Source organism: Pituophis catenifer, unplaced genomic scaffold (genome assembly GCF_029215685.1).
Source record: "Pituophis catenifer annectens isolate HBS135680 unplaced genomic scaffold, rPitCat1.0.hap2 SCAF_14, whole genome shotgun sequence".
NCBI lineage: Eukaryota > Metazoa > Chordata > Lepidosauria > Squamata > Colubridae > Pituophis > Pituophis catenifer.
In genome coordinates, this window is record NW_027256894.1 from 9934374 (window position 1) to 9952694 (window position 18321).

General features: G+C 44.3%; 1 protein-coding gene across 1 annotated transcript in view; it reads right to left on the reverse strand.

Annotated features, from left to right (window-relative positions):
- ADAMTS17 (ADAM metallopeptidase with thrombospondin type 1 motif 17) overlaps positions 1–18321 on the reverse strand; it is a 179507-nt gene that overhangs the window by 16993 nt on the left and 144193 nt on the right. The window contains exons 19-20 of the mRNA XM_070953589.1: positions 11577–11736; positions 9965–10100 (exon numbers count right to left, since the gene is read on the reverse strand). Of these exons, the coding sequence (XP_070809690.1) occupies positions 9965–10100; positions 11577–11736 (296 nt within the window). The remainder of the gene's footprint in view (positions 1–9964; positions 10101–11576; positions 11737–18321) is intronic.

Sequence of the window (18321 nt, forward strand, 5' to 3'; positions counted from 1 at the left end):
ACTTGAAAGCTTTGCAAGTTGACATCAGCAGTTCGATCCTGACCGGCTCAAGGTTGACTCAGCCTTCCATCCTTCCAGTAAAATGAGGACTCAGATTGTTGGGGGCAAGATGCTGACTCTGTAAACCGCTTAGCGGGGGCTATAAGGTACTGTGAAGCGGTACACAAATCTAAGTGCTATTGCTGTTGCAATCCTCACGGGTAGGATTCAGCCAGTTTGGACCGGTTTGGGAGAACCAGATATTAATTTTAATCTGGTTCGCCAAACTGGTTGTTCCAAGTACTGGCTGACCCTGCCCACCCTGCCCCTCCCCTCTCAGGAGTATTCACATGGCCCATTTTAGATGCCAGGTAAGCGCAGGGCGTGCACAGAGGCTCTTGGAGGGCAAAAAATGGGCCTACCGGAAGTATTGGAAGTCCAGAAATAGGCCCATTTCCGGCATCCGGAGGGCCGTTGTAGGCCATTTCCGCCTTCCTAGAGGCTTCAGGAAAGCCTCTGGAGCCTGGGGAGGGCGAAAATGCCCCCTGCCATGGTGCAGGAGGCTGAGTAGGCCACGCCCCCATGGCCACACCCACCCAACAACCGGGCAGCGAACCAGTTGCTGAATTTTTTTCAATCCCACCCCTGTTGCTATTACTCTCCAACTTTTCATCAATCTGCTCTTCCAGGTTTCCCAGACACTATTCACTACTCTCTTAGTAAATCTAAGCTGTAAAGCTGGAGCATCTCAAAGCAAGCCTTAACTGAAGGTTATGATGAAAAGGAATGCATCTGATAAATGCGGTTATGGCATCCATTAAGCACTTAGGGCAATCTGTTCTGAAGGCAGCTTTCCCCTCTAATTTGAAAAACTCCATGTCAAAAGAAAGCAGTTAAGAGCCCTAGATGTGCGGGAGCATGAAATAAAGCATGAAAAAAAAACCATCCCCTTTTCAGGAAGTTAAAATTCTAGTCTGGCTTCTTTTGAGCCTGTCAACTTGATTAGCAATCTCACCGCCACCTCCATCGCAAAGCAAACTCATCTTTGTCTTTGGCCTGCTTCTAAAACACCCAGCAGGCACAGGAATTAAGATACAAGGAACGGTTTGAATGGGCAAAGACCACAGCGAGCCAGCCATCTTAATTAAAAGAAAATTAAACCCAGGAGCAAAAATTAGGGCTTTGGTTAACCATTATTGGCTGAAAACTCAAATCTGATGGGTGGCGGTGTAGCACGATGGGTGGGATAGAGAGAGAAAACGGCCCTGCTAATTTATTGTCACGCCTCAAGAACAAGAAGGTTGCTATGCAGACTTGGCCTGGCTATGGGATTGTAGCTGAATGTGATCTATAGCTGCGCAGAGAGAGAGAGAGGGAAAAAAATAGTTTGTGACTTTGATAGAAGGGAAAAGAAAGGCAGCAGAAAAAAAAAAAAGGCAGGCTCCCACAGTTGTTGTTGTTTTTTTCCAGTTTAGTGGTGTGTAAGAAAAGACGGGAAAATGGGCTCAAGAAGGGCCAGGAATTCTGAAGATGGGTGGAGGGGAAATGCAGGGTTTGGGATCTGCTCCTTTCAAGAACTCATTGCAAAGCTGCTAAAGGAACAGGGTCCCACCCCCCAACCTCAGAATTATAGAATAACAGAGTTGGAAGGCACCTTTGAGATCTAGTCCCGTGATGCGTGCCACAGGTGGCACGTGGAGCCATATCTGTGGGCATAGAAGCGTCGTCCTAGCTCAGCTCCAGCACGCATGTGCGCACAGGCCAGCTCATTTTCGGGCCTTCCGGGCCCACTGGAAGTCAGGAAACGGGTTGTTTCCGGCCTCCGAAGGCTGTTTTTGCCCTCCCCAGGCTCCAAAAAGCCTCTGGAGCCTGAGGAGGGCGAAAAACAGGCCTACCGGGCCCACTGTGCCATCATGTGCCAAAAGTCGGGGGAGCGTGAGGGGGTCGCATGCGCATGCGCAGGGGGTGGGACACATTGAATTATGGGTGTGGGCACGTGTGCGTGCATCCCCCCGTGTTCCCCCCGCTTTTGGCACGCAATGGCAAAAAGGTTAGCCATCACTGTTCTAGTCCAATCCCTTGCTCAAACAGAAGACCCTATAACAGAGTTCCACAACCTTTCCGGGTTGGTGGCCCAGAGCGGAGAGAGAGGAAGAGGGGGTAAACAGGGGACGGTTTTGTGGGAGGGTCCCAGTTGCAGATAGGCCTAGTTGTGAATAGGCCATGGACAAATAGTGGGCTGTGGCCCACTGTTGTGGCTCCGTTGCCTGAGCCTGGGCTATCGACACATGCAGACTCTGAGAGTGAGGGAGAGGAGTTGGCAAGGCCTCCCTCTCCAGGACCCTCCTCTTTGGCAATGCCTCCAAGAAGGCCAAGAGATAGGCCCAGAGCCAAGCATGTCCCCGCAGCCACAGGTGGACAGCAACGAAGGATATAAGTGCTGTCTGGACCCTCGGCAGAGGCGCAGGGAGAAGCATGCACAGCAGAGGGGAAGGCGTGCCAGAGATTAGCTGAGTCACTGGACCACACCCCACAGGGTATAAATGTGGGTGTGGTTGCCGGTTCAGTTTGTGACGAGCAAAAACTAGAAATAATCCATGATCTCTGCGTTACTGGACTTCTGCCTGCCTTGCCGGACTGCATTTGGACTAATCCTTGTATTGCGGAAACTTTGCCTGCTTTATCGGAATGCTTGCAGTCTAATCTTTTTTTGTGTGAGTAAAGTCTGAATTGGCAGCTAGCCACTGGGTTGCTGCCAGCTTTATCTTCAAAGATTTTGTCATGTGGCTTATTAACTCCGGGCCGTCTGTGGGGGTGCATGTGTGGGACGGGGACAGAACACCCACAAGGTTGGGGACCCCTGCCCAGAGGTGGTATTCAGCAGGTTCTGACCAGTTCTGAAGAACCGGTAGCGGAAATTTTGAGTAGTTCAGAGAAAATTCTGACTGGCCCCGCCCCCATCTAGTCTCTGCCTCCCGAGTCCCAGCTGATCGGGAGTAAGTGGGGATTTTGCAGTAACCTTCCCCTGGATTGGGGTGGGAATGGGGATTTTGCAGTATCCTTCCCCTGGAGTGGGGAGGGAATGGAGGTTTTATAATATCCTTCCCCTGCCACGCCCACCAAGCCACACCTACCGAGCCATGCCACGCTGACCAAACCATGCCCACAGAACCAGTAGTAAAATTTTTTGAATCCCACCACTGTCCCTGCCCCGCACTATTCAGGACAAATGGCTGTCCAATCTCTTCTAGAAAACCCCCAGCACAACTTCTGGAGGCAAGTCATTCCACTGATTAATTGTTCCCACTGTTAGAAAATTTCTCCTTAATTCTTGATTGGATCTCTAATGATCTTCCCACCCGTTACTTCTTGTCCTGCCCTCAGATGCTTTGTAGAAAAGGTTGACCCTTCTTCTCCGTGACGGCCCCTCAAATGGAAGACTGCCATCAAGTCATCCCTAGTCTTTTTTCTTCCTTAGATTAGACACACCCAGTTCCTGCAGTGAGTTGGGTGAAAAGATTCTTGGAGCTTACGGGTTCTAAGGCCAAATTTGCACGGCAGCATTGCTTTTTAGAATGGAATTTTAGCTTCATACAACCATTTTTTAAAAAAGAAGTTGAAGACAAGAGAAGCAGGCAAACAGCTGCTCACAAGACATATGTCAGCACTTCAAGCTACATTTACTCTAGTGCTGACATAAGAAGGAGAAGTGGAGGCATCTGCAAAGAGACGTTTGACTTTTCACCTACTTATTTTCCCTGGAGATAATATCCCCTAGGAGATGGGATGGGAGGGGGGAAATTCCTTTGAGCTGGAGCGGTAGATTAGGGGTAGAATGACTTGGAAGATGGCCAATGAGTGCAGGGGAGTGGGGAACAGAAAGGGAGGGTTTTGGGTCTGGAAGTCAGTGTTGGCTTCGATGAGTCGGAGGTAGAATGTCGTGCTTAATAAATGGGAATTTTTCTTCAAAGACTTTGTTTGAAATGCAATTTATTTGAGATGACCTCGAAACCTGACAACATAATTCTCAGTTGTTCTGACTGATCAGCCTGCAGCATGGAAATCTTGCAGGCAATTCCTAAAGTGCTCTATTTTTCCATGTACATTTCATGACGTATGTATAATAGCATACTAAATCAAATGATGGCTTTAATCATGCACACTGTTCTTCCATGCTATACTTTCTCACAAGCCAGTAAAGATACCGAAAACAGAAGAACAAGTTGAAAGGGACTCTGGAGGTCTTTTAGTCTAACCCTCTGCTCAAGCAGGAGACCCTATAAATTCCCACTGATTATCCCAAATGTGCTTTTTCCGGAGGCAACTGGACTTTCAGTTGCCTCCTGAAAAAGCACCTCTGGGACAACCTGGATGACTGAGAATCTCTACAGACGTTCTACTGATTAATTGTTCTAACTATCAGGAAATTTCTTTTTAGTTCTAGGTTGGATCTCTCCTTGGTTAGTTTCCATCTGTTGCTTCTTATCCAGCCTTCAGGTGGTTTGGAGAATAGCTTGACTCCCTCTTCTTTGTGGCAGCCCTTGAGATATTGGTAGACTGCTATCATGTCTACCCTAGTCCTTCTTTTTATTAAAGTAGACATACCCAATTCCTGTAACTGTTCATCATATATCTTAGCCAGTGGTGAAATGTAAAATTTGTTACTACCAGTTCTGAGGGTGTGGCTTGGGGGGGGGTGTTAATGTGATTGGGTGGGCGTGGCCAACTTTTTTTTTTTTTTTACTTTTTAAAGCATTTTTTCTACAAGCTTAAGAGGTTGCAGAAAAAAAATGTTTTTAAAAGCCTCTGACGATCAGGCAACTCAGCTGGGATCGTCAGAGGCTTTTAAAGGCATTTTTTTTTCTACAGCCTCTTCGGCTGAAGAGGTTGTAGAAAAAATGCTTTTAAAAGCTTCTGACGATCCCAGCTGAGCCGCGCGATCATCAGAGGCTTTTAAAAACATTTTTTTTCTGCAACTCTTAAGCTTGTAGAAAAAATGCTTTAAAAAGTAAAAAAAAAAGCCTCTGATGATTGCGTGGCTCAGCTGGACATGGGGGGGGAGGCGCAGGGATTTTTGCTACCGGTTCTCCGAACCACCTACTACCGTCACTATCGGATCGGGCTATCCGGTCCGAACCGGGAGCATTTCACCCCTGATCTTAGCCTCCACTCCCCTAGTTGTCCTTGTTCTTCTTTGCACTTTTTCTATAGTTTCGACATCTTTTTTTCATAGAGCTTATAAACAGTGGTTTGCAAAATGTCAGATTGGCTGAATTTTGACAGCAGGGGCTGAAGGAAAAGCAAAAACAACGGTGTGGAAACACAGCATCAAACATGAATTCGGTCAAAGGATATCAAACGATGGTGATTAAGGATTATGAATTTGGTTAATAGATGGAAATAGGATCCAATGGTTTCATCAAACAGACATAAGGGGCAGCGTTGTCAATATACAAGCTTCATCTCTTTTGTTCATGTGTGCACCAAATCACACACACACACAAATACTTTTGTTTAATTGACAAACAAGCCATAGCTTAGTAGCATATGTGAACTAAGTAGAGATTTTTCATCTTGATTTTATTCTCCAGGGTCCTTTGCTTCACAAAATCTGGCACCAAAGATTTGGCCTTGCTATCTATCATTTGTCTGGTATCCAGGAAGTCCCAAATAATTTATCTTACTATTAGTGAAATTTAGGATAAAGAAACCGCAAAATTATTAACTAGAGAAAGATGAAGAACACAAGCTGAAGTACCGCAGCAGAGAAAACAAATGTGAATTATACAAGAAATATGTCACCCGATCCACTTTACAAATTCGTAGCTGAGTAGCTGAAGAGCTACCGATACTTTTACATATTTAATTTATTTTAAAAAAGCTAACGAAAACAAAAAGAAGGAATTCTCCTTCAAAGAAAAACATCCTAATCTTAAAAGTCAAGCACCTCTAAAGACAACTGGGACTTAACGTTGTGAGAGGAGCTTTCATTTTAAATTGTTGCATTTTATACCATCTGGGGATAATGACTATCTCTTTAATAAAGGTGAAGGTAAAGGTTCCCCTCACACTTATGTGCTAGTCGTTCCCGACTCTAGGGGGCGGTGCTCATCTCCATTTCAAAGCCAAAGAACCAGCGCTGTCCAAAGACGTCTCCGTGGTCATGTGGCCGGCATGACTCAACGCCAAAGGCGCACGGAACGCTGTTACCTTCCCACCAAAGGTGGTTCCCTATTTTTTCTACTTGCATTTTTTTTTACGTGTTTTCAAACTGCTAGGTTGGCAGAAGCTGGGACAAATAACGGGAGCTCACCCGGTTACACGGCACTAGGGATTCGAACTGCTGAACTGCCGACCTTTCAATCGACAAGCTCAGCGTCTTAGCCACTGAGCCACCGTGTCCCTTTTATGTCTTCAATAACAACTACTAAAAACTAAGTACATTGAATGAAATATACAATTACAGATCTCTGTACAACATCTTTCATGAAGTATTTAACTCCATATCATCTTTTATGGATTTTTTTTTCTCTCCTACTCGAACTTTTGCACTGCAGGATAGGACAACTAAAGATAATCTTGTTTAGCGATTGCCTCGTTTAATGAATGCTTGCTGTTGCAACGGTGATAAAAAAAAATAACTTTGCAACCAAATCCATGCATTTATGACCTTTGCAGGTCGGTAAAGCAAAAGAAAGCTGAAATAAGATCATAAGCACCGTTGTGGTGTTTGCTTTGCTTAACGACTGAGTGGCCAATTCTAATTTTGGTTGCTAAACGAGGATTACCCATATTGCAATTTTAGAGCTGGCTAATCAAAGAAATCATAACAACTTTTGAAGAATTGAATATCAAAGAGTCAAACACAAACACTTCAGATCTTAAGGGTAACGCCCCACCCCCCCCAATCTCTCTTTCTGGCGAATATCATGTTGAACATCCCAGATTTATTGTGTAACTCTATCACAATGTCAGACAGCAGGCTAGAAATTATAGTTCCTGTTCTCCTTTCCTACAACACATGCAGAAAAAAAAGCAGAGCATGATGTGAAAAACAGAAGAACGTATTGTTAGGAATCCCATAATAATTCCACTTGAACTTGGAAAACAAACTCACAATTTCTGAAAAGAAGATAGATCTCTTTATTTAAAAAAACAACAACCCTCTATCCACGGTGAAAGAGAGAACGGTCTCTCTTTAAGATGTTCTCGGTCAACGAATATGCCAAGCATGCATTTCTAATATCTGGGTGGGCAAACACAAATGGAAATTTAAATTCTATAGAGGTGAAGGGAATGCGTTTCAGAAAACTTATTTCCATTTTGGCAGCCTCTGAAGTGTGAATGTATGGTCAACCTGGAAGGGTTCAGAAAACGCTAAGCAGGGTGTGGCCAGACAATGAAGCATTGTTTGGCCATGTGCTTCTAGCACATGAATCAACAGTCCCACTCCTAGATGCCTGACCTCTAAGGTGACCATAGGTAAAGTTAAAGGTTTCCTTCGAACATACATGCTAGTCGTTCCTGACTCTAGCGGGTGGTGCTCATCTCTGTTTCAAAGCTGAAGAGCCAGCGCTGTCCAAAGACATCTCCATCGTCATGTGGCCGACATGACTAAATGCCAAAGGCACACAGAACGCTGTTCCCTTCCCACCAAAGTGGTCCCTATTTTTCTACTTTTTTTAAAAAAAAAATGGAGACTCAGGGCGGCTTACAATGTGCTAAGCAATAGCCTTCATCCTTTTTTTGTATATTTATACAAAGTCAGCTTATTGCCCCCACAAACTGGGTCCTCATTTAACCTACCTTAGAAAGGATGGAAGGCTGAGTCAACCTTGAGCCTGGCGGGATTCGAACCTGCAGTAATTGCAGGCAGCTGGTCTTAGTAACAGGGTGCTTTAGACCACTGTACTACCAAGGCTCCTTACTTGCATTTTTTACCTGCTTTCGAACTGCTAGGTTGGCGGAAGCTGGGACAAGTAACAGGAGCTCACCCCATTACACGGCACTAGGGATTCAAACTACCGAACTGTCAACTTTTCGATCAACAGTGTCTTAGCCACTGAGCCACCGGGTCCCTCCTAAGGTGACCAGAAGCTTCCTCAAAAGACATTTTAGAGGTCAGTAAGATTGCCTTGGCCCAGTAGTTATTTCGTGATGTTGAGGAGAAAAAAGGGGGCTTCCATTATGCACAGTTACTAATCGTCTGTCCTGTAGATGAAGAGAAGCAATCATCGTGTAGATTATCTTCTTCACTTTGTTTCTGACCAAATAGCAAATGAATGTCTTAGCAGACAAAAAGTGCCACTGGATAGAGGAAACCCCCACCCCCCAAACGATGGAGCCTGCTTAGCAGTGGTGGGTTTCAATTTTTTTTACTACCGGTTCTGTGGGTGTGGCTTGGTGGGCCTGGCATGGCTTGGTGGGCGTGGCTTGGTGGGCATGGCAGGGAAGGATACTGTAAAATCTCCATTCCCGCCCTACTCCAGGGGAAGGATACTGCAAAATCCCCATTTCCTCCCAATCAGCTGGGACTTGGGAGGCAGAGACTAGATGGGGGCGGGGCCAGTCAGAATTTTTACTACCAGTTCTCTGAACTACACAAAATTTCCACTACCGGTTCTCCAGAACTGGTCAGAACCTGCTTGAAACCCACCTTTGCTGCTTAGCATAATTACCGGTATCTCAACTTTTACGGTTTGACTAGCTGATGAATCAAAACTTCTATTACTAGAAAGTATAAAAGCAGTTAGAAGTCCCTATCCAATGGCTCTCATTCTTCAGTGCGTCAAACTCTACTGATCAATTTAATAGGCGTAAGAGGCCCCTTGGGTGCAATCCCGAAACCCTCTGAACACCGTCGGCATTGACAAAAATCACCCGCAGTCAATTGCAAAAGGCAGCTTTGCTTGGAATAGCTTACATCCTGTGAAGGTACCTTGAGCATCATTAAACAAATTCTGGCTATCCCAGGTTCTTGGGAAGCACACAAAAGATGCAGAAAAATGCCAAACCCAGGAGGAACATCTGGAGGATTGCGCACCCAACCATAATAATAATGGAACTGAGAGCATGTCGCTCTTGAATAATAGCTACCCCGAGGCACAGGGCTTGCCTGTTCATAAAATGACTAGCACATGTTGCATGGTTGATCTCCAAAATGCCTTTGCTAGAAGGAAGATTGATTTGCTCCCAACACCTCTCCTAGCTCACAAGAGTGTCTCTTTCAACCCTGGCTCACTTTCATCTTTTTTTTCTAGATAGGTACCCACTGTGGCACAATGGCTAGAGTGCAGTACTGCAGGCTACTTCTGCTGACTACCGGCTGCCTGCAATTTGGCAGTTCAAATCTCACCCAGTTCAAGGTTGACTCAGCCTTCCATCCTTCCGACGTCGGTAAAATGAGAATCCAGATTGTTGGGAGCAAGAGGCTGACTCTGTAAACCACTTAGAGAGGGCTGTAAAGCAGTGTGAAGCGGTATATAAATCTAAGTGCTGTTGCTATTGCTACCCACAGACATGTGATGCTCATGAAGAACCCAACTATAAATGTTTCTTTTGGGTCACAAAGGTGACCTTTGTCCTTTACCTATTCCAGGGGTCTGCAACCTTAAACACTCAAAGAGCCATTTGGACCCATTTCCCACAGAAAAGAAAACACCGGGAGCCACAAAACCCTTCCCGTGCCTGACTATTTCTTGAGCGGCCACAAAACTAGCATATGTAGTTGAATTAAACATTCTGTTTTCTTCTGAAACTTTTCTTTTCTTGGATTTATCCATGGTTGGGCTACCGGCGGTTGAAAAGCTCAATAAATTGTGTACCGGCGGATGTCGCACATTGGCAGTTGTGACGCATATTTTGAGCGACAGGGAGCCGCAGCAGAGGGGTGAAAGAGCCACATGCGGCTCCAGAGCCACCGGTTGCTGACCCCTGACCTATTCCAAGGGGAAATTATTTCTGATTTTTGCAACGAGCTTCTTACCTGGACTGGCAAGGATGGGCATTGCACTTTCTGATCTGTGGCTCAGGACGGGTTGCCCGCTGGCAAGCGCTGTCGTTCACCAACATCATCGTCTTGTTAACAATCTGGGTGCACGACACAATAGTTTTCCTTTCCCCTGAATGCAAAAGAAAGGAAGAAAGAGTCATTCTGGCACGGCAGAGCTATTTATTAAAATATTTATCTGCTGTCGTTTGGCAATGGATTTCTGGATTTCAGAAATATTGTTGCAGCAGAAAATAGCAGAATCCTACTTGACTGTAAGCAAATTGCCAGTGGGGTTATTTCCCCCCCACCCCCAAATTGCTACTTTGCAAAGTAGCCACTTAGGAACCTGAAGCAAAAACAGATCATATGACATATTTCTTGGCAGGCAAGAAATGTTTCTCCCATAATGTAATAGTTATGGAGCAGTTTGCTTTGCTTTCTACTTAGGTGGAAGGAAGATTTGATTGTCTCCAGCTCATTGCCTTGAATTTCTGATTCCTCTCCAGACCAGTTTTGTCTGCAATGATGGAAAACGTTTGATCATCAATCTTCCCAGATCAGTCAATTCAAGAGCTATAGAGTTCAGTAGGGGGGGAAAAAAAAGAGTTTGCATTCCAGGTCAAATGCTGAGATTTCCAGTTAAAATGGTTTCAGGTTGCTGGATTAAAGAGAATTTTTTTTTTTAACCCAGGCTTCTTGGAGGCTTCATCAGATATGATAGCTTCAGGGATTAAGTGGGGAAGGATAACAATGCTTGGCTTATCCAGGGGCTCCATCTATGATTCACAAGAGGTCAGTAGGATTTAGTTGTGGCCATCTCAAAGGGGCTTTTTCAAGAGGCAATTGGATTTTTCTGGTTTTTCTTTGAAGACATTTCGCTTCTCATCCAAGAAGCTTCTTCAGCTATTAGAGCTTTCCTGTCCTGTCCTGTCCTATCCTGTCCTATCCTATCCTATCCTATCCTATCCTGTCCTATCCTATCCTATCCTATCCTATCCTATCCTATCCTATCCTATCCTATCCTATCCTATCCTATCCTATCTCATTCCATTCCATTCCATTCCATTCCATTCCATTCTACTCTACTCTACTCTACTCTCCCTACCCTACTCTATTCTACTTCCATTCCATTCCATTCCACTCCACTCCACTCCAATCCTATCCTATCTCATTCCATACCATACCATACCATACCATACCATACCATATCATATCATACCATACCATACACCATGCCATGCCATGCCATGCCATGCCATGCCATACCATACCATACCATTCCATTCCATTCCATATCATTCTACTCTACTCTACTCTACTCTACTCTATTCTCCCTACCCTACTCTACTCTATTCTACTTCCATTCCATTCCACTCCACTCCTATCCTATCCTACTTTGAGATTACGATGGTCCAAAGGCTGAACAGTAAGCTGATTGTCTAAAAAAAACAACAACTCTGTAGTCCGGAATGAAACTAGCATACATTTTTATTCCCAGCAACCTAGGACTCATTTGGCTGTGGTTTATAAATAACGGAAGTCATCTTAACAATTGCAGCTAGTTAGGTAGGAGTACCAACTCTTTGGATAAATAAATGAATGTTACCTCCTCCGCACTGTACATTGCAGTCTTCCCATCCACTGTGTGTCCATATGTACAGCGATTCCTGCTGATGTTCCGGCTCACTTCTATTTTCAGTAGAATAATTCACAGGGATGGTATATTCGTAATGTATCCCATAGTTCTGGTCATGGAATAACAGTACCTGGTTGAAAGAACCAATATTTATTTACTTGCTGGATGCCTGTGCTTCACTACGAAACTATGTGATCTGGCGTGATAAATTGACACTTAAAGCCTGAAACTTAATGTAGAATTTGTAACTCCGTAGGATCAGAGTGTGTTAATATAAGGCAACTGGCAGTTGGAACAGAGGGGGAAGGGGAGTAAATGTCCCAGTCCGCAGGCTGGATGAGTCACGCGCTGGCCACGCCCATGCCTGATTTAGAGAAAGGGTAGCATCAGAGCATGTTAATATAAGACAACTGGCAGTTGGGACAGAGTTCCTTTCAGGTGGGGATGGGGGAGTAGAACGTCTAACTCCTTAGCATCAGAGCGTGTGAATATAATCCTGTATATGAAATACTAATGATCTGATGATCATTTCGAGAAATCCTTTCTTAGCGAGGACCTAGAAGCCAAGAGGAACATACGTGCCAAATTTTAAGTTTGTAGGCTTTACCGTTCTGGAGGTTTTGTGATGACTGAGTGGTAGTTGGCTTTTATATATAAAAGCCAAATACAAAAGCTTTTATACAAAGCATTTTTTTCTAATGCTTTGAAAAGCCTCTGCCGATCAGGCAACTCAGCTGGGAGTTGCCAGAGACTTTTCAAAGCATTTTTTTTTTACCACCTCTTCGGCCAAGAGGTTGCAGAAAAAAATGCTTTGAAAAGCCTCTCATGATCCCAGCTGAGCTGTGATCATCAGAGGCTTTTTTTTTTTTTACTTTTAAAAGCATTTTTTCTTCGGAAGAGGTTATAAAAAAAATGCTTTTAAAAGTAAAAAAAAAAAGCCTCTGATGATTGTGCGGCTCAGCTGGGCATGGTGGGGTGGGGGGGGGGGCGCAGGGATTTTTGCTACCGGTTCTCCAAACCACCCGCCGCCATCGCTACCAGATCGAGCGATCCGGTCCGAACTGGGAGCATTTCACCCCTGAGATAATCCTATTCCACTGCTGGAATGGCCTGGGAATAGCCCAGACTTTAACCCAATTGAAAATCTATGGAGCCGACTAAAGAAACTTGTTAGTCAGAAGTGACCCAGCAATAAAACCCAGTTAATAGAAGCAATCCTTCAATCTTGATTTCACATGATAACAGCTGCAGAACTAAAAGGCTTGGTTCACTCCATGGGAAGACGTTGTAAGGTCATCATTCATGCTAAAACTTACCCAACTCAGTATTAACTGACATGGTGATAATTTTTGTATAGCTCGTTTTTTCTACGGTGATCATTTTGTATATCTCGTTTCACTTTTCTTCTTTGTAACTGCTATTCTAATAGCAAATCCTTCATAAAAGTTATTGCATTACATTCTTGATTCAATTATCTTTCCATTGATATATAATTTTAGGGTACTCCTCCAAAAAGTGTGTGTTATTAGCTAGTTTTAGAAAATATACTTTCCCCAAAAGGTTTCCACAATTTTGGCCACTTCTGTACCTCTCTTTCTCTTCAGGCGAAGGCAAAAAAAACTACCAAGGTTTCTTTCAATGGGAGGAGTCGATGTGAGTTCAATTGCTTGGATACGTTTCGTTTTTATATTTCTTTAAAGACTAATTGTACTGTAACTCGAAATAGTACTGTAGCGCTCCTAAAAAACCAAACAGCAGCATGTAATCAAAAAAACACAAGCCAGATTCTTTGATTATGCAGCTGGGAATGCTAAAATAGCATATTTTGAAATTAATAACTCCCCAACCTTGTTCTCGATCCACATCCCATCAGTTGGGAGGGGCACTAATTGACCTTTAGCAAGGAAGAGTCATTAATCAACTTCTAGATCAGTTTTCCAAACTTGGTGTGCTCCAGATGTGCTGGGTTAGCAAATCCCAGTTTTTTTCCTAGCTGATATGGTTAAGACTTAAGCTGTAAGAGAAGTCGGGCAACTGAAGTTCACCGCACAATCAGAGAAGACCAGTTTAGGAAAGACTATTTTTGTTTGAGGCTGTTATTTTCTTCGCCTCAAAGGCATTTTGAGGATTTAGAGTTTAATGAGCTGTGTAAGGTTGTTTTGTGGTCTCCCCTCCCCCCCCCGTTTAAAGTATATGCTGCTCTGGATGCTAATCTATAATAAAGGTAAAGGTTCCCCTCGCACATATGTGCTAGTCGTTCCCGACTCTAGGGGGCGGTGCTCATCTCCGTTTCAAAGCCGAAGAGCCAGCGCTGTCCGAAGATGTCTCCGTGGTCATGTGGCCGGCATGACTCAACGCCAAAGGCGCACGGAACGCTGTTACCTTCCCACCAAAGGCGGTCTCTAGTTTTCTACTTGTTATTTTTTATGTGCTTTCGAACTGCTCAGTTGGCAGAAACTGGGACAAGTAATAGGAGCTCACCCCGTTAGGCGGCACTAGGGATTCAAACCACTGAACTGCCGACCGTACGATCGACAAGCTCAGCGTCTTAGTCACTGAGCCACCGCGTCCCATACGCTAATCTATAAACAATCAAATGGTTAGAGCTGAATCAAGAATGGAATTCTGGTCCTGCAGGGAACATGGTGGTTAGAACTTATTTTTCTATCCCAACCTATTCACAGGAATTGTCCCCGAATTAAACACAACAGAAGGAAATGAAACAAACACATGGGGAATATGGGAAGGAGTACTTGAGACCATAAATTTCATGAAATTCATGGTCTCGAATCCTCCTTCCCATTTCTTCTCCCAACCAGAAGTCTTAGAGCAGGGGTGTCAAAATTTATTTCCTTGAGGGCCACACCAAGGTTGTGTTTGACCTTGGAGGGCCAGGGTGGGCGTGGCCAGCTCAACGTCACATGTGTCGGAGGGTGCCTGTGGTGGCCCAAGCACTCTGCCAGCGGAAAAGGTTCGTTTTCGGCTGCGACAGCCTCCTAAAACCCTCTGCCAGCGAAGATGGAGTTCCGGAGAGCTGCCTGCAGCCTTCCTAAGCTCTGTTTTCGTTGGCAGAGGCACCTCAGGCCGGTCCTTTGCTGTTTCCAGGGTGGCCCTGCAGGCCAGATCTAAGCACCCCGTGAGCCGGATCTGGCCCCCAAGTCTTGAGTTTGAAACCCCTGTTTCAAACTCATGAATTCAGACACCTTTGATGGGCCATGTTTACCTTTATGTAAATCAGTCATGTAAATAAAGCATTGCTACTAATCAAGTTAGTAGCATAACTAACTAATAATAATAATAAACTAATGTAATGAAGTTAATAGAGTAATGGGGTGAGCTCCCGTTCCTTGTCCCAGCTTCTGCCAACCTAGCAGTTCAAAAGCATGTAAAAAATGCAAGTAGAAAAATAGGGACCACCTTTGGTGGGAAGGTAACAGCGTTCCGTGCACCTTTGGCATTGAGTCATACCGGCCACATGACCACGGAGACATCTTCGGACAGCGCTGGCTCTTCCGCTTTGAAACGGAGATGAGCACCGCCCCCTAGAGTCAGGAACAACTAGCACATATGTGCAAGGGGAACCTTTACCTTTACTAATGAAGTAGATCAGTAGAAGCTTGTAGGTGATTGAGCTTAAAGCACCTAAGTGAAAGGGATTAATGTTTTAGCATTCGGTAGTGCTTTTTCTGGATAAAACTCCTTTGTTGGGGGATGAGCTCAGAATGCCTGAAGGTACGTTCCCGACTTTAGAGCAGATTGGAATTAAGGATGAGCAGACAAGGGTGGACAGAGACTTTCCACCCTGCCAAATGGCAGGGGTGCAATAAAGAATTGAGAAGCCACTCAAAAGACTGAAAATGAATACGGAAGTACATGATCTAATATGTAGTATGGAACTTTCCCAACTAATCTAAGCCATCTGTAACTGCTTTTCTCCTCTCTGAACGAGACAAACCTGTGGTGGACATGTCCAGAAGCTAAAAACTATTGGAATAAAATTAAGACATGGTTGGAAGAAATGATACAACAACGTATTGATTTAAAACCAGAGCTGTTCCTACTGGGCATCCTTCCAGAGAAAATTAGCAAAGAAAATATCTATTTGATTATACATGTAATAACAGCTGCAAGGATTGTTTTTGCACAAAATTGGAAAGCAGAGAAAATACCTTTGGAAGGAGAAATAATTAAAAAAAAATTTAGACTGTGCAGAAATGAATAGATTAACTTTCATGATCAAAGAAAGAAAGGATTCAGAATACTTTAAGATAGGGGATCAATTTTACCATTGGTTAGAAAAGAGATATAGATAAGCAAACTAATAGTTATGTAAGAAAATGGTATAATTAGAATACTGTACTTTTGGAGAAATGTCGTAATAGATTTGGTGAAAGGGAAGATAGAAGAAACAACAAAAAGATGAAGCCATGGAGAAAACACCGAGATGTCGCATGGAAGGAATGACTGATGTATTAAATATTTGTTTGTGTATAATTTTTTTTTTTTAAAAAAAGGATGAGCAGACAAGGGGACAGAGACTTTCCACCCTGCCAAATGGCAGGGGTGCAATTAAGAATTGAGGAGCCACTCAAAAGACTGAAAATGAATACAGAAGGCTATGATCTAATATGTAGTATTGAACTTTTCCAACTAATCTAAGGCATCTGTAAGTGCTTTTCTCCTTTCTGAACAAGACAAACCAGCAGAAATCAAGTGATGGCTTTGATGGGACGCTCTTGAATTGCAAAACTTTGGGGGAGCAGAATGGACCGCAACGCCCTCTTCGCCTTTGAGTGATGTTTTTGAGGATGCACTTCAAAAGAGTGGGTGAGGTCAGAAGCTGATGGAGCCAGGACAAAAACAAAATTTGATTTAATGAAATGTTAATTTCAGCCAAGCTAGTTAAGATCATTCCCCATATGTTTATTTAATTTCCTTCTGTTGTATTTAATTTGGGGACCATTTCTATGAACATGAGGACAATTTGTGTGAAAAGGCAACATGTATTTTCTATGAACATGTCCCCTTCAGGCAGGGGTGGGCTTCAAAAATTTTAGCAAGGGGTTCTCTGCCCAGTTGCTGGGTGGGCGTGGCCATGGTGGGCGTGGCCTAGTTGGCCTCCTGCAACAAGGCGGGGGGGGGAGTGTTTGCCCTCCCCGGGTTCCGGAGGTTTTCCTCGAGCCTCCAGGAGGGTGAAAATGGCCTCCCCAGGCACCGGAGGCCATCTGGAGGCTAGAAATGGGCCCATTTCTGGCCTTCCCAAACTTCTGGTAGGCCTGTTTTTTGCCCTCCCTGAGCCTCCCCACGTCCCCTGCACTTACCTGCATCCAAAATGGGCTACATGGGGACTCCTGGGAGGGATAGGGTGGGGTGGGCGGGGCCAGCCAGGAGTGGGATTTGGGGGTTCTCCAAACTGCACAGAATCTTAGCTAGAGGTTCTCCCAAACCCCTGCGAACCCCCAGTAGCCCCACCCCTGCTTTTAGGACCAGCATTCTATTTGAGTTCTTGATTCCGCTCCGACCATTTGCAGGATGATGGCTACTAATAGGCCATTTTATGTGGGAGGCATGGCAGAGCAAAGTTGCCCTTTTGACAGATACTTAGCCTATTGCTTTTATCGAAGAGTTGAAAACTGCTTTGCGGACTCGTTATTTTAAAAGCTGGTAGAAAAAAATAATAATAGTTATCCTGATGCAAGGAGGTAGCAAGGACTGGTAAGTGTCTCCCATCCTTAATCTCTACAAGTCATAAAAAGGCCCTGAATCCAACTCAGCTAGAGGAAAACAGCTTCGTGAAGGCTGATCTGCACATCCCAAAGGTCCTTTTTCCAAAAGGAAAACCCAGATTTTTGGGTTTTTCCCACCCTTGGAAATGTTTTACTTCTCGTACAAAGAAAAAATAATCTTCAGTTCAGCTCTTCAGAACTGAAGAAATTTCTTGGATGAGAAGTGAAACAGTTTCAAAGAAAGACACACACATCCCTCCAAAAAAAAAAAAAAAAAAAGTCCAGTTGCCTTTTGGAAAAAGCAACTTTGGGATAACTCTAACTTGGATGATTGACATTTAGCTGACCTGAATGGTGAACTAGTCTGAAAAGTCCAAAGCTTTACTGAGCCATCATGGGAAGACTTAGTCTACTCGCTCTCTTTTACCACCATTAACTTCACCTTGTGTCACAACGATAAAATTACAGATTACAGATTAACAGAGTTGGAAAGGACCTTGTAGGTCATCTAGTCAAACCCCCCACCCCCAAGCAGGAGACTCTACACCATTTCTGACAAATGGCAGTCCAATCTCTGCCATTTGTCAGAATAGAATAGAATAGAATAGAATAGAATAGAATAGAGAATGGGGAAGGGGAGTGGAGGGGAGGGGGAGGGGAGCGGAGGGGAGAATAGAATAGAATAGAATAGAATAGAATAGAATAGAATAGAATAGAATAGAATAGAATAGAATAGAATAGAATAGAATAGAACAGGAGGTCTTCTAGTCCAGCCCCCTGCTAAAGCAGGAGAACCAGGGATGAAATCCAGCAGGTTCTGACAGGTTCTGGAGAACCGGCAGCAGAAATTTTGAGTAGTTCGGAGAACTGGCAAATACCACCTCTGGTTGGTCCCAGAGTGGGGTGGGAATGGAGATTTTGCAGTATCCTTCCCCTGCCTCGCCCACCAAGCCACGCCCACCAAGCCACACCATGCCCACCAAGCCACG